The following is a 23261-nucleotide window of genomic DNA, read 5'->3' on the forward strand; positions in this document are numbered from 1 at the left end:
TCCCCAGCCAGTGTGACACCCCCTCCCCAGCGGCATGACCTCACATACACAGTGCATGCAAAGTCACGCTAGTGGGGGTGGCAGAGCAGCGTGCTTTTTAAAATGGTGTCCCCCATCCGATACCGACAACACCACGTCCAGTTCTGTCTGAGTACTGAATGCGGACAAGCAACCCAAAAAGAAGACTGCCCATGTTAAAACCAGATGGGTGACCTCCCTAGCTAACCCTGGGGCCTCAAGTGACCTGGGGGCTCTTCCTAGTTCTGCCACTGGCTTTCTGGGTGACCTTGGGCATGTCTCTGTATTGCTCCATGCCTCAGTTTCCCCATCTGTAAAATGGCAATGATGCTTTGTAAAGCACTCAGAGATCTATTGATGAAAAGCGCTGTATAAGAGGTAGGTATTCTTATTATTACGTAACACAGTGGTTAAAATGCTGGCTGTTGCCAATGCCCTGTCTATATTGGTGCTGAAACTGCTGGTACCTCCAAGGGAGTTGAACCACTGGGGCTAACAATAGGAAATCTGGAGCAAAGAAACCTAGTGTAGAAAAGGCTTTTCTACTGATAAGAAAGTTTTCTGCTCCCTAGCAGGTCAGCAGCCTGTCTTTATTTGCAGTATATAGCTCTCCATGTTCATGCTGGTCTCTCAGAGGATGGATGACCTAGTGGATAGGGCGCAGGACTGGGGCTTAGAAGATCCAGGTACCATTTGTAGCTCAGCCACTCATCTCCTGTGAAACCATGGACAAATCACTTAAACTAACCCGTGCCTTGGTTTCCCCATCTGTACAAAGGGGATAATGTTTTCCTGCATTGTACAGATGTGAAGATAAAATCCATGAATGTGTGTGAGACACTACAATGAAGAATGCCACGTAAGTACGTAGAGGTACATAAATACGTCTTATTTATGTGCACATGTCTCTCCATTACTAGCTGTGCTAAACACCTGGTTCAGCTATATATTCCTGTTGTAACTGCATTGATGCCCCTGTTTGAAATGTCTGGATCCGAAAGCTTCTAGTGCTCGAGTTAATGGACCAGGTGTGTTAGCTTGATGGCAGTAGTAGACTCATAAACAGGCTTGGCAGAATTCATTTTTAAAATAATGTTGATAGATATTGATGTATATTTTTAAGCATTTCCCCCCAATTTTTATCGATATCATTTTTCACAGTTGTGCAAAATTATGGGGTTTAAGCACTTTTTAAAATGTGTATCCATTTACATTTTCACAGTTGCAGGAAATTATGTGGGGAGGGAGTCAGACAATAATTATTTAATGAGAGTAGACGTTGAGATTAAAAAAGTTAGTTTTATAACAACTACGACACAAATTGTCAACATCACATGTCAAAATATACAAACTGAACATCCTTAAATCAAACTCTTATAGGTTCTCAAGGTTCTCATTTTTCTGACTTTGCCTATCTGTAAATTTCAATTATTATAGATAGAAATATCTTTTCATCGGGCACACTGTGAAATTCACGTTTAGCAACATTTACCAATAAAAACCTAATCCTTCCAGGCCTACTCATAAACCTCTTTTAGTGATCTGACCACTAGAGAGCTGCAGTGTGTGTGTGGGTGGAATGGGGGGGGGGACCCTCAGTGTAACAGGGGCTGGCCCCGCCCCCGGGGAAGGGACAGAAAGGGGTGGGGCTGTGGGTAGGGCAGCAGTCGGAAGGGGACGGGGCTGCAGGAGGAATGGGGGGCACTTGCTCTGGCCCAGGGCCCCAGGAAACCTTAATCCGCCTCTGACAACTTGGTCCTGGTCCTATGTATTTCCAGCCCATGCGCAATGTTATTACAGGCCTGTGTCCCCTCTGAGGAGCGCTGTGGTGCCCAGGCCTCCAAGGCAGCTCTTGGGGAGCGCTAAAGAAGTCCTGCCCCAATGGACCTGATTTTGATGTGTTTTTCCATTGCATTGCAGGCTCCATCGCTCCTGTTTACAGCTCAGGGGAACTGGCAGGGTTTGTGAAGCTGGTGGTTAGCAGACTCAGATCCAGATGGCAACAGCTTGTCACCCACATTCCCTTCCTGTTGGCTGGCTTGCTCTGCTGCAACCCCAACCGTTCAACCCTAGAGACTGGTTTACATTTTGAAAGTGATGAATGTGGGGCCCGATCCTGCAAACTCCCACAACAAGGGGTACGGCCATTGAGATGGCACCCAGGAGGTTTTGCTGGATCAGGCCTGTTGGTTTTGATCCGTGCCAGCTGCAGGTCTCTCCATTCCCTTTGACTCTGATGGAAGTGGAGGATGCTCAGTGCCTCATAGGGCCAGAACTAGAGTTAGTAGAAAAATGTGGGAAGCAGGGGGGACATGCTATTGAGATTTGGTTTGTTTTTAGATTCTTCCCCCCCCCCCCCCCACCAATTTTGAAATTGACACCAATGCTACTCTGCCTGTCTGCAGCAAGGCCACCCACGCACTGTTGGATAGGAGCTGTAAGACTATAAACTCTCTGGGGTAGGGACTGTCTCTCACGATGTGTCTGTGCAGTGCCTAGTGCAACAGGACCCTCTCGCAGCTGGGGCTTCTTGGTGCTGCCTTACTACAAATCCATGAGAATAGTAGAGTACTGTACCCAGTTGACACTGCCAGGGGAATTTTAGAGAAGCAAAATGCAGTTACCTAAATAAATAGGGATGTGGATAGGACACCCCGCTCAGTAAAAAAACACAAAACCCCCAAATCATTGGCTCTTTAATGAGCAGCGATGGGGGCCTGTGTTTTATGTCTCAGACAAAAGACACCATCTCCAGCACACAGGGCCAGTGATTCAGGGCTGACTGAATCACCGGGAAGAGCCCCGCTCACTGACTCACTACAACCACTTCCTGCCAAACCCTGGGTTTCCTTTGGAGGCTTCCTAGCCAAGCAATGACAAGGCCTGATGCTGAATTCCGTGCAAAGTCTGACGGGACTGCAGCCCGAGGGGGCAGCCTTTGGTTGGCTCATGCCCCATATGGTGAAGCTGTTGCCAAAGAAAAGCAAACAGATTCTTTTCGGCTTCATTCAAAGCACAGGGAACTGCGGAGAGGGAAAGCAGATGACAAATGAAAACCATTCAATGCTCTGCTCGACAGTATCCTTTCCCATGAAAGAGGCATGGCTGGAAGATGAGCCAGGGATCGCAGATGGACGGCCCTCAGGAGAAGCATCAATGAAACACTCCGAAAAGCCTGAAGAGTTCCAGGAAATGTTGCCCTTGAATGTCAATGGTTCTGCAGTGTGGGGGATTGATGCAGGAAGAGCCAGAGGGTGGTTAGTCATTATTATCCCTCTGCTCAGGCCAGCAACTCTGCGATCCAGACTTTATCTCTCTCCACTGCAGAGCCTTGGTTACATCTGAGCTCTGTCCTGTGGTTGTTCTATAATATTCGCTTCTGGCTTTAAAAACATCCTAGGGAAAATGAAAATCGATGCTGACACCTACTGGCCATTCTGAGAGATCCTGTTGCTTCTCGTGAAGCCAGGGCAGCCAGAAAAGACCCTGAAAGACTGGCAGTAAACACAGGGCCTGGCCCAAAGCCATTACTCCAACACACCCATTGACTTCCTGGGGAGTTTTACAGGAGTAAGGATTTAAGGACTGGCCCACAGGGCCACTTTTCCTCTCTGATCTGCACAGAAGGTACTCTGTTCTCCAGGCTACAAGTCTGACTGCTTTGACTTCGGTTGCAAAATATACAGTAATGACAGGCCAGAATCAGGAGGGTGATGGGCCAATGTCATGGAGAGACAGTGTGGCCTCATGGATAGAGCAATGGACTGGAGAAATGGGTTCTATTGCTGGCTCTGCTACTGTCCTTCTGGGTGACTGTGGGCAAGTCACTTTGCCGCACCGTGCCTCAGTTTCCCCATCTCTAAAATGGGGACAATGGTACTGACCTGCTATGAGATCTACTGATGGGCAGTGCCCTACTTGTGCATCTGCACTACACTCAGTGGAGCAAACCCCCAGCATTACACTGGCACTGGTGCATCTCCCCAGGTAGTAGCCAGAGAGGCGGAAGCACGAGTGTAGAGAAGGCACCAGTGTTTGTATCACCATGTCACCGAGCCCTGTTCAGAGCAGACCTAGATGACACAGGAGTAAAGCTCTTGCAGCCACCTCAGGCCCATCCACACTACAGGTGAAAAGCACAATGTAAGAGCTAGGGATTATTGCTGCTGCTGCTGCTTCTGGTGGAGCTGCAATACTGCTAGTGAACTGAGGGGTGTGTGTGTGTGTGCAAACGTGCAGGGCGGGGAGTGCCCCCAAAACAGACCCGTGCACATAAGACCTGAGCAGTCCAATCAGTTATTAAACCGTGCTTAGCTCAGAGAAGAGCAGGGAAGATGGGCAGGTGGCTTGGAGGGCCTCTCTGATGGTGAGACAGACGGACAGGAACACGAGAAAGATGTGAGCATAAGAATACCCTGGGGCCTGAGGCCTCCTGTGTTCCAGAGGTTCTATGCTGGTCTAACTCCTCTGATGTCAATGGCATGATTCCACTGTGCCAGGGCCGGCTCCAGGCACCAGCAAAGGAAGCAGGTGCTTGGGGCGGCCAATGGAAAGGGGCGACACGTCCGGGTCTTCGGCGGCGGGTCCCTCAGTCCCTCTCGGAGGGAAGGACCGGCCACCGAACTGCCGCCGAAGAATGAAGCGGCGTGGTGGGGCTGCCGCCGAAGTGCTGCTGATCGTGGCTTTATCTTTTTTTTTTTTTTTTCCCCCTTCACTTCGCCACTTGGGGTGGCAAAAAAGCTGGAGCTGGCCCTGCACTGTGCTGTGGCAAATCAGGCCCTGGGTTCACAATTTGGCCTGGCCTTTTATGTCCTTGTCTCTCTCCGCCTGAACAAGTGGTGGATGGACAAAAAGAAACACCAAGAAAGCAAACCAGTGGTGCAGTATTGACGTTTAGCATCCCAGCTGGGTGAGGTTGGGTGCTCAGGACCTCAGTATCCATAGAGGGCCTCTCAACAGAGTATCCAGGAGTTAAATACAAAGGTTCAGATCTGCATAGCATTCTCCACAGAGGGCCTCAGAGGGTTCTGCTCTTCACCTCTTGCATGGACTGGGAGGCTTTGGTTGCTGTGTCACTATGGGGAGTGTTGGAAGTGCCTGGTCTTTGCTCGGGTGGGAAAGCCATTGTGGACAGGTGTATTTAAATCTAACTATTAGAGACCAGGATGAGACTTGTGTAGGGGCAGATTATCACACATTTGCTTCCAGTGCAGTTCTTGCACCTTCCTCTGCAGCGTCTGGTACTGGCCACTGTCAGAGGCAGGATACTGGGCTAGATGGACCTTGGATCTGACCCAATATGGCAATTCCTATATTTAGCAGTGTGCACTGAGGACAGATCATTTTTGGTTCAGTCTCACCCTCCCGCCTTCAGGTAGCTTGTTCCACAGCTGAACACCCTACGCATAACATACTTATGGCTGGTGAATTCAAACACAAAGCTCTTTCTGTTCATCTCTCAAGGACGCTACAAAGGGAAGCAAAAATCTCAGTTATGTGCACCTGTTTATGGTAAAATGTAGGTACACTTTGGGCTCCTGGCAAGTGGCCAATGCAGCCTTGGCACACTCTGTCCTTCCCCCTCTAATCCTAAATCATCAAAGAGCTTCTGACATGTTCCAATTTGTATTATTACAGCTCCTTCAGCACACAGAGGCCATCACACAGAATGCAGGGGGATGGTTTTAATTTGCCTGAACCTGTAGGAAGATCAGCGTTGTCATTTCTTTTATATTTGGCATTTTAATAGGACCTGAAAGCAGTGTTGTTTTTTATAGATTCACTGAGTTTAAGGCGAGGAGGGATCGTTAGATTATCTAATCTGACCTTCTCTATAACACAGGCCATTAAATTTCACCAGTTATCCCTGTATTGAGCCCAATAACTTGTGTTTGGCTAAAGCATCCTCCAGAAGGTCATTCAATCTTGATGTGAAGACATCAAGTGCTGTATAATCTGCCACTTCCCTTGGGCGTTTGTTCCAGTGATTAATCAGCCTCACTGTTAAAAATGTGCCTAGTTTCTCATTTGAGTTTATCTGGCTTCAGCTTTCAGCCACTGGTTCTTCATATGCCTTTCTCTGAGAGATTAGAGCCCTTTAGTACCCCGGTGTTTTCTTCTCATCAAGGTATTTCTACACGGTAATCCAGTCCCCTTTCAATCTTCAATTTGATAAAATAAACAGACTGAGCTCTTGATGTCTCTCACTATAAGGCATTTTCTCCAGCCATCGAATCACCTTTGTGGCTCTTTTCTGCACTCTCCCCAATTTTTCAACATCCTTTTAAGAACGTAGACACTAGAACTGTACATAATATTGCAGTATCTGTCTTGCCACCGCTGGATACAGAGGTAAAATCACCTCCCTGTTCCCACTCACTCCTCCCCTGTTCATACATCCATGGATCGTGTTAACCCTTTTGGCCTCAACAGTGCACTGGGATCTCATGTTCTGTTACTAGTCCACTATTGCTTCCTCAATCTTTTTCCAAGTCACTGCTTTCCAGGAGACAGTCCCGCATTCAGTAGATGTGGCCTGTAGCCCTGGTTCCTAGATGGAAAACTGTGCATTTTGGTTGCACTGAAATGCATTTAGTTTGAATGGGCCCAACTTACCAAGCGCTCCAGATCATTCTGTATGACTGCCCAGTCCTCCTCGTTATTTACCACTCCACCAATCTTTGTGTCACCCATGAATATTTCCAGTAGTGACTTTATATTTACATCCAGATCACTAATGAAAATGTTGAATAGCATCAGGCCTAGTACTGATCTCTGCAGAACCCTCTTAGAAAACCCCCATTTGATGATGATGATTCCCTGTCGACATCCCCTTTGTGAGATCTGTCAGTTAGCCAGTTCTTACTCCGTTTAATTGATCTGTATGGCAGAGGTATAGCCAGCTTCCTTCTCACTGGGTAAATTATAGTTTAAGCAAATACTGCCAACTCCACGGTATCTTTTACTCTAATGACTGCATGTCTGATCCCAGCTGAAAGAAATTCCCAGGGTGAGACAGCAGAGCAGTTAGCGGAACAAGCAGCTAAAGATGTAAATTTCCTGCCATCTAGTGGACAAATGGGTTCTGCTCGATAGTAGTAATGCACAGGTCACAGTGGGAGAGTAACTCCCAGCAGTCAACCAGGCAGATGTGTGTCATCATCTTCATTTAACAGATCAGGAAACAGAGATACAGAGACTCTATATGTCTTGCCCAAAGTCACAATGTAAGCAGTTGGCAGAATTGGAAATAAAACTCAGCTCTCCTGACTCCTAGTCCTCTGATTTAACCCCAAGACCATTTAGTCCAGTAGGACATTTTGTTCTGAGTTAGACCGGTAGGCCTGCTAAAAGAAGGGAGGATAATCTCATGGCCAAGGTACCAGACTGGAACTCAGGAGATCTGGATTCCATTCCTAGGCCTGACACAGACTTTGTGTGTCTTTCATGCCTCCCAGGAGTGCTGTGAGGTGTTCAGACAGTATGGTGACGAGTCTCATATAAGCAGATCAATGGAAGAACCATATACATTTCTCTCTCCATCCATACAGTTTATAAACATATTGCATACTCTATTATGGGCCGAAAAGCAAGTATAATGGGGCCCCTCTCCTTCCCAAACCTAGTAAGCCTTAACAACAGCAAAGATACGATGCATGTGAAACCCTCTGAGCTAGCTCAGCTGCTCTCATTGGTCACCAAATTATGGTTTGCTGGAGCTGAAAAGCATACTTAGATGCTTCAGGGCCAGATCACATCCCCAGTCCGCCCTTAAGGTTTGACATTTGGATTCAGGTATCGGAGAAACACCTCTCTGTTAAAAGGTTTGTCTTGACTAGGAAAAGTGGTTGAGTCTGGACCGGGTTTAGCTGCCATGTGCTAGCTCAGTTGGAACTAAACTTGTCCATTTTCCTTGTGTAGATGCAGGGTAACACTTTATCACTCGCAGTTACCCTACATTTCTACTAGGAAAAGAGGTCAAGTTCAGGTGAGGAATAGCATGCATGTATGAGCTAAACCTGACCTAAACTCAAGCACTTTTCCTTGTCATGACAAACCCAAACCATGCAAGTCTTGTCCGTGGCTGTGGACATAGCTTTCAGCTCATATGTAAGTCTGCTATCCATCTCCACCCCACAATTTCTATCAGCCTCATTTATGACTGCCTGAGGATGCAGAGTACATCCTAAAGAGAATCTTCAGTTGAATCAACCATAATATAGGTCAGCCAAGGATGGTTTATTATTCCCGCATTATTCCACTGGGATGCAGTTAAAGTGATTCTCAGCTCACTTTCTCGTGAGAAATACAACTGATCTAGGCTTAATGCTGCTGCTTTCATAACGCATGAATATAATATAATAATGGCTGAGTTATTAGGACCCCATTGATATTCAAATTATTGTTTTAATTGCAGATACAACCAACAGCATGATTTCTGGAGCTGGAATGCGCCTTGCAGGCCTCAGATGGTTTGCATGGGTGTCTGATTGAATTAACTGGGACACAGACAGAACTCCTTTTGACTAACCCCACATTTTCTATTTTAAAGGACATTCCTTCTTGAGTGCCTCAAGTCCTGTATTCAATAAGGAGTTACTAAGAAACATTTGATCAGATTAAATGCGTGTCATTTCAAGTAACAGTCATGTAACAGACAATACACAGTGATATAAACGCAGGATTTTGTAATACAAATAAACATTGTGGGGAGTTGTCCCCTAAAAAAATTTCTCCACACATGTGATCCTCACCACCTTAGTACCTGAGTGCCTCACCATCATTAAGGGATTTTATCTTTGCAATACCCCTGTAAGATAGGGAAGTGCTACCCGCATTTTACAGCAACTTGCCCAAGGTCACACAAGAAGTCTATGGTTGAGCTAGGAATTGAAGCCAGGTCTCTTGAGTCATAATTCAGTGCTCAAATCACTAGACCATCCTTCTTAATACCTCAGAATAAGCTTGGTTCAGTATTTTTCATACTTGTCCTCTGTTTCCTCAGATAGCCTGTATAGGTGCTGCTGGAGTGCTGCTGTCAGAGGTGTTATCTGTTGGAATGCACATCATACTGGGCAACTGATTGCTTGTGGTTCTTAAGAACCCCTGGGTACTTTATATCAAAACTGGAGTGTTAACGCAGGTGCCTTGCCCTTGAATTGTAGGAAACTACATTCTGCTTCTCCAAATTACCCAACAGTGTAAATCAACTATGGGGATTCTCCTGAATATCCTATAGCGGCTGTAGAGGGAAGACAACGTGGCCTAATGTTGCGGCCGGTAAGGGAGCGCAGCACGGAGCTGCAGGGGGCAGCCGCCCACTGCCCGGGGTAGGCAGGGATGCTCGGGGGAGGTGCGCAGGGGTGGCAGATGGGGCCGGGGGAGGTGCGCGGAGTGGCAGGCAGGGCTGGGGGAGAGACCCAGCCCAGAACATTGATGGAGCCAGGCCCCCAGGCCCTGAATTTGCTGGAGCCCAGGCACCGCGGGCCCATATAACTTGCTGCCCTGGGGGGGCTTGGGTGAGTGTCATGCCGGGGGGCTAGGGAGGGGGGTCCCTCCCCCTCTCCCCCAGAGCTCACTGCTGCCGGCGGGGAGAGGGCTGGGGGGAGTCCTCTCTGGCCCCCAGCCCTGGGGTAGCCTGCCTGCTGCACTCCAAACTGCTCATCCCTGGTCCGGCCCCACGCTCCGCTCCCCAACCCTCTGTCCCAGCCCAGAGCCTGCACCAAGCACCCAAATCCCCTCCCAGAGCCCACACCCAGCACCCAAACCCTCTCCTGCATCCAGCACCCCAAACCCCTTCCCACACCCCCTCCTGCACCACAATCCCCTGCCCCAGCCCAGAGCCTGCACCCAGCACCCAAACTCCATCCCAGAGCCCACACCCCTCCTACACCCAAACTTCCTCCCAGAGCCTGCACCCCAAACCCCCTCCCGCACCCAAACTCCCTCCCAGAGCCTTAGGCAGGTGTGTGGGGGGGTGGAACTTGGACCCGTTCTGGGCACCACCAAAAATTATACAAACCTGCTGCCCCTGCATAGGTAACCTTTCCTTTATATAGCTTGGGTCTTTGATAGGGTTGCCAACTCTTCAGGATTGTCCTGGAGTCTCCAGGAATTAAAGATTAATCTTTAATTAAAGATTATGTCATGTGACAAAACCTCCAGGAATGCGTCTAACCAAAATTGGCAACCCAATTTTGACCTCCTTTGATCTTCAGAGACCATGAATAGGTAATCAGTCAGACAGTGGGTCTCTTCTCAGGGTGTAGCTTTAAAAGGTTGGGTCTGGATGTGATCATTTGCATTTTCCTCCCCCAAGATATTAAGCCACTTAATTTTGTTTGTTCTAAAAGTTCCCTCTTGCATAGCACATTGTTTAAAATAGTCCCTTGAAGCTCTGAACACCTCCCAGGGTATACACTAGCCATGTGTCTCCCCTAGGGAATTTACGTGCAATCCCACAATAATACATAAATTTTGCATTTATAATGCCATGGATCCCAAAGCTATTTAAAATTAATTCAAAACGATATCCGAAAGATATTGCCATATCTCTCACAAATACTTCCTCGCCACCTCCCAGGAAAACGACTGGTGCTGCCTGCCCTGTGAAGAGTCTCTGTTGGGAGGGACGGTTGGTGTCTATGAAGTGGACAGGGATGGTGTCCTGAGCCATAGGCGCTGGCTTCCCCTCTGCCCCGGTGCTTGACCACCCCGGCCCCGCCCCGGGTCCCGCCTCTTCCCCGCCCTCACCCCACCCCCATTCCACCCCTTCTCCAAAGTCCCCGTCCCATCCCGCCTTTTTCCACCCCAGCCCTGCCCCCTTCCTGCTGCCATTCCACCCCCAACCCCCAAGTTCCCACCCCTGCCCTGCTTCTTCTCCGCCTCCTCCCTTGAGTGCGTCGCGTACCCGCTCCTTCCCCTCCCTCCCGGAAAGTCCTAAGCACCGCCAAACAGCTGTTACATGGTGAGAAGCGCTGGGAGGGAGGGGGAGAAACAGGAATGTGGCGTGCTGAGAGGGGAGAGAAGGAGGTGAGGAGTGGGGAGCTTGGCTGCCGGTGGGTGCAGCGCACCTGTTAATTTTTCCCCGTGGGTGCTCCAGCCCTGGAGCACCCATGGAGTCAGCGCCCATGTCCCTAGCCTCTGTTTGCCAGAAGCTGGGAATGGGTGGCAGGGGATGGATCACTTGATGATTACCTGTTCTGTTCATTCCCTCTGGGGCACCTGGCACTGGCCACTGTCGGAAGACAGGATACTGGGCTAGATGGACCTTTGGTCTGACCAAGTATGGCTGTTCTTCTGTTCTTACGTGCATTGAGGCCCTTGGAGGGGAAGCTCTAGAGGCTGGCAGGTGTAGTAGATCTGAGAAGCTGCTGTGGGGGGTTAACCTGTGGCTATGCCCCACCCCAGAGGGACGGCTCCCCTGTATGGAGTACAGCTCCCAGAGGAGACCAGAGAGCATGGGAAGCTCCAGAGGGACTCTGGGCTCTTCAATGGGACATCTGCCCCCTATCCCTCTGCAGCTCCCCTCCTCCCTGTGGCAGAGGTCCCCCCCAGCTCTTTCCCAAAGCCCCTCCCGCTCCTTCCCAAAGCCCCGCCCCATTCTGCAGCTCCTGTCTCCCGCTCTCAGGCCCCACCCTCCAGGGAATAACAGCAACGCTTTTCAGAATGACCCCTCCCTCCTGCCGTAGGGAAGGCAACGGACCCTCCCCATCGTGCGATAGAGGGCAGTCCGGCTTCAGCCCCGCCCCTCCCCGGCAGGGAGAGATGTGATTGGCTGATCCCAAGAGCCGGCCGTCACGTGCGCCGCTTCCCTTGCAGTGACCGCGGGGCCTGAGGGCAGCGGGGCGGCCTGTGGTGGGGCCTGGGGAAGATGAGCGGCGCCCGGCGGAAGGAGGAGCCGCCGTTGTCTCACCCGCAGCAGCACCTGGTGGCCAACGGCGGCGGCGCGCTGCGCGGCTCGGTGTGGGGCAAGGCGCTGCGGAGCGACTCCGCCTGGGAGGACAAGGTGCGGCCGGGGCCCGCGCGGGGGGCCCGGCCCGGCTGGGCGGGGGGTGGTGCTCGTCTCCCCACGGGCGCTGGGAGGTTTGGGGGGGTGGGTGCCGCCCGCTGGGGTCACCCGTGCGCGCTGGGGGGAACTGCTGCCGCCCCTTGGGGGTCACCTATGAGATTTGGGGGGTTGCTGCCGCCGCCCGCTGGGGTCACCCGTTGGTGCTGGGAGGTTTGGGGGGGCTGCTGCCGCCGCCCGCTGGGGTCACCCGTGGGCGCTGGGAGGGTTGGGGGGCTGCTGCTGCCGCCCGCTGGGGTCACCCGTGGGCGCTGGGAGGGTTGGGGGGCTGCTGGGGTCACCCGTGGGTGCTGGGAGGGTTGGGGGGCTGCTGCTGCCGCCCACTGGGAGTCACCCGTGGGCGCTGGGAGGGTTGGGGTGGGGCTGCTGCCACTTGCTGTGGGTCACCCATGAGGGTTGGGGGGGCTACTGCTGCCTGCTGGGGGTCACCTGTGGGTGCTGGGAGGGTTGGGAGGTGCTGCTGCTGCCCACCTCATGAGGTCACCCACGGGCAGTGGGAGGGTTGAGGATACTTGTAGCCCCATGAGCTGGGAAAGCCCTTTTAAAAGTAGCAGAGAGTCCTGTGGCACCTTATAGACTAACAGATGTATTGGAGCATTAGCTTTTGTGGGTGAATACCCACTTCTTCGGATGCTTTTACAGATCCAGACTAAGACGGCTACCCCTTTGATACTCGACACCTTTTAAAAATGTTTTTCTCAGGCAGTTTGTTTGGCACATCCTCAGAAACCCTATTTGAGTATTTTTCTGAAATCAGACTAGTCGTTTCTTTCCTGTGAGACTAAGGCACAGAGACTTGGGGTGAAATTGCAGTGCTCTGTGTTGGAGACAGTCTACGTGCTGATTTCGTAACTTTTCTTTAATAATTGGAGCTATAAAACTTCCCATGCAAACAGCTAAAGGCATTTTCCAACTTGTGCTGCTCTTTAGGATACTGTGAATTAGTTTGTGCTAATTTAGGCCAGGTCTATGCTATGAGCTTATATTGGTATAACTACGTTACTCAGAGTGTGAAAAGTCCACACCCCTGAACGATGCAGTTATACCAACCTAACCAATGCTGTTGCCTGGAGGGCTTATGTCAACATAGCTACCGCCTCTTATAGAGGTGAATTGACTATTGATGGGAGAAGTCTGCCATTGGCATAGTAACATCTTTACTGAAGCGTTTCAGTGGCATAGCTGCACCGTTGTCTCTGCAGCATTTTAAGCGTAGACCTGTCCTGACTCTATCAGTGAGCCACGTCTGATGAAAGGTGTGAGCTGGAAGGAAGCTGAGATTTTGGAATGATATAGAAGCAGGTAGTGGATTCCTACTGAATAGGGCACCTAACATCACACACAAACAAGCAATCTCATGTTTTGCATGCATAAAAAGGGAAGGAAGGAAGGAAATTGTTAAAAGAAAATCTCTCCGTACACGTCTATTGCAATGAGATGTAGCTGTAGCTATGTCAGTCCTACGATATTAGAGAGAGAGAAGGTTGGTGAGGTAATAACTTTTATTGAACCAACTTCTGTTGGTAAGAAAGACAAGCATTTGAGCCACACAGACATGAAGAAGAACTCTGTGAGGCTTGAAAGTTTGTCTCTCTCACCAACAGAAGTTGGTTCAATAAAAGATAACACGTTCCCACATATGCCTCTCATTGTGAAAGGTGATAAATATTGCATGGTGGTTTAGACTAGTTCTGAAGCATGCAATGCTAGTAAAAAATGTCAGTATCTAGTTTACACTGGCCCTCCTACTGGTGCTGATAATGCTACAGCAGTGCTAGAAGAACAGTGGGAAGATTTCAGAAAACTTCTGGCATAGATGTAGCCTCTAGTGCAAGGGTGGGCAAACTTTTTGGCCTGAGGGCTGCATCAGGTTTCGTAAATTGTATGGAGGGCTGGTTAGGGGAGGGGGTCGTAGCCCAGCCCCCACCTCCTATCCGCTCTCCCCCCTCCTGTCCCATCCACACATCCCCTCTCCCTGTCCCCTGACCGCCTCCGGACCTCTGCCACCCCATCCAACCCCTCCTCTCATTCCTGATGGCCCCCCCCCGGGACCCCTGCCCCATTCAACCGCCCCCTGCTGCCCCAGCCACCCCCCCTCCTTCCTTACCGCCCCCATTCAACCCCCTTGTTCTCCCCCCCCCGACCGCCTGGACACCTATCCACACCCCTGACCACCGCCTGAACTCCCCTGCCCTCTATCCAACCCCCCCTGCTCCCTGCCCCTTTACCACGCTGCCCGAAGCACCAGTGGCTGGCAGCGCTACAGCCACGCCGCCCAGCTGGATCCGGGCCACGCCGCAGCACAGAGACCGGGGTCAGGCTGGGCTCTGAAGCTGCGCTGCCCCAGGAGCTCACAACCCTGCCGCCCAGAGCATTGCACTGGTGGCAGGGCGAGCTGAGGCTGTGAGGGAGGGGGAGCAGCAGGGGAGCGGCCAGAGGCTAGCCTCCCGGGCCAGGAGCTCGGGGGCCGGGCAGGACGGTCCCGTGGGCCAGGTGTGGCACACGGGCCATAGTTTGCCCACCTCTGCTCTAGTGCTTGCTGTAGACTTGTCTAGGCTTAAAAATGCTTGCTGGCAGTAGTGGTATATTGGCAAACCCTCCTAGTGGAGAGACGGCTTGTACTAGCAAAAGTTACTTTGTCAGTATAGCTTAAACCAGGTACCTGAACAGGGTAGTCTGTACAGGCAGAAGGCCTTCTTTGCTGGTATGATTGTGTCTACCTTAGGACATAGCTATATCAGTTGAAGTGGGGTAAATTGCACTCCTGACTAGCATAACTGTACTGGCAAATTTTTAAACTGTAGACCAGATCTTAGGCTAGATGAGTTTCATTTGGTCACATGTACCACCTCTATTGCAAAAATAGACAGTTTCCCTGTAATTTTTGTAAAACAAATCATTTAATCTTTCTCTGCCTTAATTCCCTATCTGTAGTAAATGAGAGTAATACCTTCCTACCTCATAGGAGTGCTGTGAGGATGAACTTATTATCTGTGAGGTGCTCAGATACTGTGGCGGTGATATAAGTAGATCTCCAGCTTCCTTTTGCTTTGCGCTCTGTCTGTACATCAGGCTAGTCTTACTGTCACCTTGTGAGTGTCCCAAGTGAATACGACTTCATATTCTCAGTGCAGTTGCCCCTTTTATGTAAATCATTTGTTTAGACTACTGGTTTAAAAGAGTTATTTGCTCCTGTTGTACAGGTCTTAGAATGTAACTGGTTACAAATGTTCAGTGTGAGTTCTACAACTTACGTATTTAGAGGACCAAAGTCTACTCTGTTACACCAGTACAAATCCAGAGTAACTGCATTGACCACAGTGGACTATGGATTTATACAAAGGTAACTAAGAGCAGGATTCAGCTCATTGACTCGGTTTTAGAGTTAAATCCAATTTCTACCTGCACAATCCAAAAATCAAAACTAGGAATAAGCCAAAGGAAACATCCAAATGTCTTTGAGCTGTGGTCAAGTGAAAAATCTCTTGTAAGATGATGGTCATCCAGCTGGGCTATTTGGGGAGTAGCACAGCGTAACTGGTGAGTGTGAGGACAGGTCAACACTACCGCTGCCAGTCGATCTAAGCTATGCAATTCGTGTTGTTAGTAGCATAACTCAAGTCGACGTAGCTTAGATCCACTTACCGCAGGGTTCACACTACGCTATGTCGACGGGAGATGCTCTCCCGCCAACGTTGCTTCCGCCTCTCATTGAGGCGGAGTACAGAAATTGATGGGAGAGTGTTCTATCAATTGAACGTGTCTTCACTAGACCCGCTAAATTTATGCCACTGCATCAATTGCAGCATCGCTCCGTAGTGAAGACAAGCCCTGAGTGTCTGTCATGCTGTCATGGCTTAACTCTTCTGCAATTTTTTTCAATTACAAATGTCATGGCTACTCAATAATTCGTTGTGGTTTTCTTTCAGCTTTCATTAAAACAACACATTAAGGCCTGGATTCTGCAAAATGGATGCATATACCTGACTTTAAGCACATAAATTGTTCCTCTGAAGTCACTGGAACTACTTGCATGTGTAAATTAAGTTCCCGCATATGTGTTTGCAGAGTCAGAGATATGATTTTCCAAATGGGAGCAGAGCGTAAATAATGCAGGGCTGCTTTCGTAACTCCGAGAGCAGTTATTTTCTGTTTTTATAAAGTTGTATTTGGAGATGACAGAAAACCTGTAAAACCATGTAATTTAGGCATGTTACACATTCCTATTAAAATAAGCCTTAGTATAATTTTACATTAAAAAAATATATCAATATTAGTATTTTTTCTATTTGAATCAGATACTTATTTTAGCAATTAAAAAAAATAACAATACATTTGGAAGAATGTGGGCTGTGATTTTTAGCTGAAATTGTGACATTTTTGCATTTCTTGCTACAAGCGAGCTGTGACTCCGACCTTTTTGTTGTAATAGCGCAATCAGCAGGGCAATGGGCTTGAGTTTTCAGTGCTGTTTGTCAGTTATTGTGCAAATGAAAGGACTTCTCTGAGGTGCCACTGCCAACATGGCGAAGGAGTCATTAGAGCTCCTGCGGATGCTGCCACAGTTGAGTCACCTGAGCATCTTTCTTCTGCGTGCAAATGTTTCTTAAAAAAAAAAAAATATAGACTCTGAACATGATAGAAGGTGAATTGATGATGAAGATTGCATCATTCAAATAAGAAATATTGAGCTTTTTGGAGAAATTGATTTCTGTATAATATCAGTGCATGGAGAGAGGATGTTAATGCATTATTTTACCTGATTGGCTTCAAACAAGCTGAGATGCTGGGAAGTGTGGAAACCCAAACTACCTTTTACAACCCCATAATAAAAATTCTGTAGGCCAAATTCTGTCCTAAGTTATGCCAGTGCTCCCTGTCTTTAGTGAAGTTGCAAAGGTGTATTTGAGAGCAGAATTGAATTTTGATTTGAAGTATGTGGCAGAATAGAATACAAACGTTCATAGCTTCATGATCTCTGCAAGGAGAACAGGAATAGAAAGTTATACATTACTGTCACTCAGCTATTCAGGTATGACTCTGAATACAGATATGGGATGCAGTTTAAGTAGGTGCCATTTTTAGTCTCTTTGGAATAGAATTGAACTTTAAATCTTTTTTCATAACTGATTCTCCCCCTCCTCCTTTTTTTAACAGTCCCATGGAGACTCAAAATGAAAATCTTTCCTTGCTGATGATGATTTTTTATCTCCATGATTCATACACACCTGTTTCTGTCATTTGTGGTTGCTTGAGAGTGCTGATTTTGCGGCAACATTTGTTTGTGGGTGATGGGAAAGAACTCAAGAATGATGTAAACAACAAAGAGTCTGGTGGCACCTTAAAGACTAACAGATTTATTTGGGCATAAGCTTTCGTGAGTAAAAACCTCACTTCTTCGGATGCATCCGAAGAAGTGAGGTTTTTACTCACGAAAGCTTATGCCCAAATAAATCTGTTAGTCTTTAAGGTGCCACCAGACTCTTTGTTGTTTCTGTAGATACAGACTAACACGGCTACCCCCTGATACTTGACAAGAATGATGTAGGCTTTTAAAACTGGTAAAGAATATAAATAGCTGAAAAGTTGGAGCTACTAACATTTTTAATATCTAATTCTAAAACAAATGGACTAAAGATCTGTTCTCTGTGTCCCCCACCAGTGGGAGAACTGTAAACTGAAGCCAGAACTTAGAAAAGGAGAGAGGGGTGGGATCCATCTATTGCCATTAGCTACTTTCAAATACTTTATATATTGTTTCTTAAAATATTTTTTCTTTTGAAAAGCAATCTGTGTTCAGAGCCTTGATTTTTTTCCCAAGTTAGTTGCATGAGGGGTTCTTATAAATGTTTTATCTAAACTACATATTATATGTGAGATATCAAACTTTGCTGTTTTTTCTCTCTCCTCAGGATGAGTTTTTAGACGTGATCTACTGGTTCCGACAGATCATTGCAGTTATTTTGGGAGTCATCTGGGGTGTAGTTCCACTGAAGGGATTTGTGGGAATAGCAATGTAAGGTTTCTTTCCTCTTATCTGACATGTATTTTTCTTTTTTTCAGATGTGGAGGTCACAATATCTCTAGTCTATTTTAAAGCAGCAGGGTGCTGGAAATGCATTAAAGTCTGACATTTCCTCTAAATACTGTATCATAGTTCAAAGGATAAATCATGTGACCTCATGAGCCAATTGGCACCTGTAACTCTTCCCTCCACCCCTTTATTCTGAATAGGTTTTTTTACTTTAAAAACATCTCAGACTTACTGGAGAAATGTCCAATTTCTGTCTTTTAGAGCAGATATTCTGAATATTTTCCATACCATGATGCCTTTTCCCCATACTTGGACCCCCGTCCCATGTAACTGGGATCCGTATGGGAAAGGCAGGGTGGTTACGACCCCGATAATTGTTTGCAGCTTCCAAGTTGAGTACCCTTGTTGCAGAATGTGTTCTGTACAGTCCCACTAGGGATGTTTGTTCCTTCTGAAATAAAAAAGGTGTCTCCAAAACAGTAGAAAATGTAAACTGTAACAAGCAAAACATCATTCTTGGGCATCTTCTGCTGTTCTCTCATCCCTCTCATGAGAGATACTATTTTAACAAAATCTGTACCTTCAATATCCTTGTAAGGGGAAGGGGCATCCAAAATTAACTTTTTTTTTTTTTTTTAGATTTATATCCATGCATATGTATAATAAAACCTCTAATCTGCCTAGATGTATGGGATCCTTGTTCCCTTCTTAGTAAAGGCATCACAGTGTTATAGTGAGCAAACTAATTAAAAATGTTATAACAGGGTTTGGAAAGTTTACCAGCCACCTATGAGTTAAAGGACCAAGCCTGCTAGACAGAAGTAAATACAGAAAATGGGAGGGGTACCAGAGGCGGTGCTCTAGGTGTTGAAGAGGAATAGTACTGGGATTTCATATGGGGTGCTGTCCCTCAGTTCCGATGGGGGACTCCATATTTCTATCTGCCTGTGGCTAATTGATGTCTTTAAAAACTTAAACCTTTACAGCCCTCCAAGTGCTGGAAGGGAAGTTTTCTGTCTCCTCCCCTCTCTGACATCTTAGCTGCTGCAAGAAGGCAGGGGGAAAGAAGGTAGTCTCTGATTCTCTACACTTTCAGACTGTTTTTGACCACAGGGGGTGTCTTCTCCAGTACCTGTTTCTGCTGGTGCTCATATTTTTCCCAGCAGCAGCAGTGTGACGTTGATACAATTCTGGAGAGTTGCATTGTTGCTCACATGGTTCATAATAGTAGCACTGAACCTGACTAGTCTTGTTAATACCATTGTGAAACCGCCTGAGAAAGCTCCGAGCAGCAGAGACATTGAGGCTGTTTGCAGCCTCTGGAAGAAAACGCTGTATCATTTTGCATCTTGAAGATTATCTTCACAACTCTTAGGGCTAGAAACACTTTTTGTGTTACTGAAACCTTAAATTCTGCAGCAATTGAGTAAGAGCCCCAGGGAAAGCTTTATATTAACCACTGGAGAGCTTGTTTTTCAGTCCCTGTTATAAATAGTTAAAACTAAATGACACTAACAACAGATGAGAAATACTGTGTTCTTGCTTGTGTTCACTTACTAGTTCAGTGTGTCTCCCAGCTGTTTGAGCAAATGAGTTCCTGTGTGGAAGGTTATCAAAGTAACTGAAGCTGATATTTGGTAAACAGTGGAATCTTCCACACTGGAGAGCTTGTGTTTAACAGTTTCCTAATGTGCCAGATACAGTTAATGCAACTACGACTATTGTAGGTTCTCTGGTAAATGTTGTGCATGTTCTCTTTTAAGAGCAACATGGAAGGCAGGACTCCTGCCTTCCATCTGGCACAGAGCTCCAGTCTTTTCCCACCCTCCTCTCATCCCACACAGCTCTCCTTGCAAGAAGTGCACTGTTTGAAGGCAAGTTTTCACTTCCCAGGTTGTCCCAATCCTGAGTCTCTTGAGGCAGATTTAACTCTGCACTGGAGCTTGTGTGATCTCTGGGACAGGTTGATGGTTGCCCAAAGTTACACCCTAGCTGCGGTGGCCCTTAGCACTTGCCAGGAGCACAGAATGTCCAAGGTACAGATCTGCCCAGGCCACATTAGATTCCCCCCTCTGGCCTGTCCAGGCCTGTCTCTATGCTGCACCTGATTGTAGGGATCACCTGCACACTAACCTAGCAGGCAATAAAGTGCGGTCACAGGGAAACAGCAGATTGGGCCCTGGGTCTTTTAGGGTGAGATGAGCTCTGTTAGACTTGGGTTTAGTTAACTGGTGCTGAGACCAAGAGACTGATACTGTATTTAAGTCCTTGGGTTTTAGCTTTTGTGCTGGTGATCTCCTGAGCATTTAACTACTAATCCCTGCCTATAGGGCCACAAATCTGTGCTCTACTAGCAGAGTGTGATGGCGATAATCTTAGGTTTGGCTAAGAACTCATTCCCTGCTACAACTATATGAAGCCAGACTATAGATGCACTTGTAGATCCAGCACTTGACAGGCTGGGAAAAAAGTGGGTAGAGTTAACATTCCCTGCACTGGAGAGAATCTGCTCTTACATGCTTTCTTTCCAGAAGGTAGAAGAGTTTGAACTGGAGCCTCTAGCAAGCTGGGGACAGGAGGAGAACATCCTACTCCTTGGCTGTAATGTTGATTAGATCATTAGACGGTTTTATCCTGTAATTTGGAAATGATGGCTCCTAATATCTTTGTCCCCAGATTCTGCCTGATCAATGCTGGCGTCCTGTACCTCTATTTTAGTAGCTTTCAACAGATAGACGAGGAGGAGTATGGAGGCACATGGGAGCTAACGAAAGAAGGATTCATGACATCGTTTGCACTGTTTTTGGTAATTCCCTCCCCTCCTCCTCGCTTCCTTTCCAGTTGCTCCAGTTACTGCCTGTGGAGTAGTAGTGATGAGATATGAGTGAGTGGGAACGTGCCATGGAATCCTAGGTAAGGGAGGGCTAAGGGGCAGAAACTTCATAGCAAGGGGAAAGGCTGTACTTTAGCAGTTGTAAGGTCAGTTAATTCTTAGTGTTCCCCCCTCTCTCCAACATACAGATGAGACAGCTTGGGGAGGTTGCCAACACTTTGAAGGATAGATTAAAATTCAGAGGGATCTTGATAAATTGGAAAACTGGACTGTAGACGACAAAATGAATCCAACAAAGACAAATATAAGGTGTTACACTTTAAGGAAGAAAAGCCAAATGCACAAATAGAGAAGGATAACTGGCTTGGCAGCAGCACTGCTTAGAAAGATCTGGGGATTATGGTGGATCACAACCTCAACATGAGTCAGCAATGTGATGCTGTTGCAAAAAAAGCAAATGCGATTTTTGGTTGCAAGTCACAGGAGGTGATGATACTGCTCTATTCAGTGCTGGTTAGGCCTCGGCTGGAGTACTGTGTCCAGTTTTGGTCACCAGTGTATAGAAAGGATGTAGAGAAACTAGAAAGGATCCAGAGGTGAGCAGCAAAGATCAAAGGGATGGAATGCAAGCCATATGAGCAAAGGCTGTAGGAACTGGGTATCTTTAGTTTGGAAAAGGAGATTAAGGAGGGGGACATGGTAGCAGTCTTCAAATACTTGAAAGGCTGCCATAAAAAACATGGAGAAAAGTTGTTCTTGCCACAGAGGGCAGGGCAAGAGGCAATGGGTTCAAACCACTGCAGGTTTAGATTATATCTCAAGAAACATTTCGTAACTGTAAGAACAGTGGGACAATGGAACAGCTTCCACAATAGGCCATCTCTTTCACTGGAGGTTTTCAAAAGGAGGCTGGGTAGCCATCTGTCTTGGATGGTGTAGACACAACAAATCCTGCATCTTGGCAGGGGGTTTGACTAGACTCTTCTAACCCTATGGTTCTATGATGATGGCAGTGCAACTTTATTTTTAAAATCTGCTCCCCATCTCCATCAGGGTTTAATCTAGAGCCGTGGCATTTGTTATTTTGAATTCACTGCCCTTATCTTTCAGGATCTCTGAGTCAGTAATACTGCACCTTTAAAATATTTTCCTTTTATGCATTCCCCCCTCCTTTCCCCTCCCCCCCCCCCAAATACCTGTCATCCCATTTGGGGGTGTTTTGAAGCGGGCATAGATTCTTTGGTGGCACTTCAGTGTGGGGCATGATAGGACTCCAAGCCAATCAGATGGCAGACTGCACCAGTCTGAGGTATGTCACATTCCTTATAGCTGTCCGCAGTGGCCCCAAAGTTGAAATTTAGTTTCCTGTCCAGTAGAGGGGCCTCTTACTGAAAACAGTGATGGATTTCTGATGGTAAAAATGACTTACCCCATGGAGTTGCACCTTGGATTCTGTTTGTGGTTGTGCTCTAGCACCACTCACAGCGCTAGCATGGCTTATTGAAAAATTCATTCTTTTTTGTGATAATGGGGGGGGCGGTAAATGTTTGAAACCTTTCCACAGGGGCTTGATTAACCTTCACTTTCTCTCCTTGTTTGTCCTCTCTTCAGGTTGTTTGGATAATCTTTTACACTGCCATCCACTACGACTGACAGTCTGCAGCCCTTGCCTCCCATTCCGGTCTTCAATAAATCCAAGAACATTTTAATAAATCAGAGCCTGTAATGGACTGGTGGGAGATGAAAATCAGCCACCTTTTTGTACCAGTGGTCCGAGGAGCCTGGAACAGCCCCAGCTCCCCTAACGGAGAAGCCAGTCCGTCTTGATTTTATACAAGTGTTGCTTATTGGAACTTTTTTAAAAGCCATCACAATTTTTGAAAGCAGTTCAAGACTATTCAACTTTTGAACTTTTTCCATGACTGTATTCAATAACTGTAACAACCTCCTGTGTGCTAAAGGGTGAATCTGTTAATTTAATTTGTGTAAGTTACCTCACCCTCTGGATGAAATCTGTCATTAAATTGTGACTTGTCTTCCATTGTTGTCCTTCAGACATACAGTTTTAAAACAGCAGTCACTTTAAGTTACTTTCAGTGGAGAACTCTGCAGCATTCAAGTAGTACATGGAGTTCAATGGTTGCCCTTGGCTTCTTTGAAGATAATTAAAGATGTGATTTATTTGAGTAAAATGACTATTGTTACCATATTTTTTTTTAAATTTAGAATAGTTTGATCACCAGAATTTTCAAATGCTCTTGGCTAAAGACATGGATTTTTACATAATTCTGCTGGGGAGAGTTAGTGAT

The 23261-nt window shown here is 47.3% G+C and overlaps 1 protein-coding gene across 1 annotated transcript; it reads left to right on the forward strand.

Annotated features, from left to right (window-relative positions):
• Positions 1–11821: 11821 nt before the first annotated feature.
• On the forward strand, positions 11822–22991 carry RAB5IF (RAB5 interacting factor). The gene is made up of 4 exons (XM_054046167.1): positions 11822–12025; positions 17998–18101; positions 20796–20925; positions 22564–22991. Exons 1-4 carry the CDS (start codon positions 11891–11893, stop codon positions 22603–22605), a joined length of 411 nt encoding a protein of 136 aa, XP_053902142.1. The 5' UTR covers positions 11822–11890; the 3' UTR covers positions 22606–22991.
• The last annotated feature ends 270 nt before the right edge of the window (positions 22992–23261 follow it).

The sequence above is a fragment of the Malaclemys terrapin genome, chromosome 12 (genome assembly GCF_027887155.1).
Source record: "Malaclemys terrapin pileata isolate rMalTer1 chromosome 12, rMalTer1.hap1, whole genome shotgun sequence".
Taxonomy (NCBI): domain Eukaryota; kingdom Metazoa; phylum Chordata; order Testudines; family Emydidae; genus Malaclemys; species Malaclemys terrapin.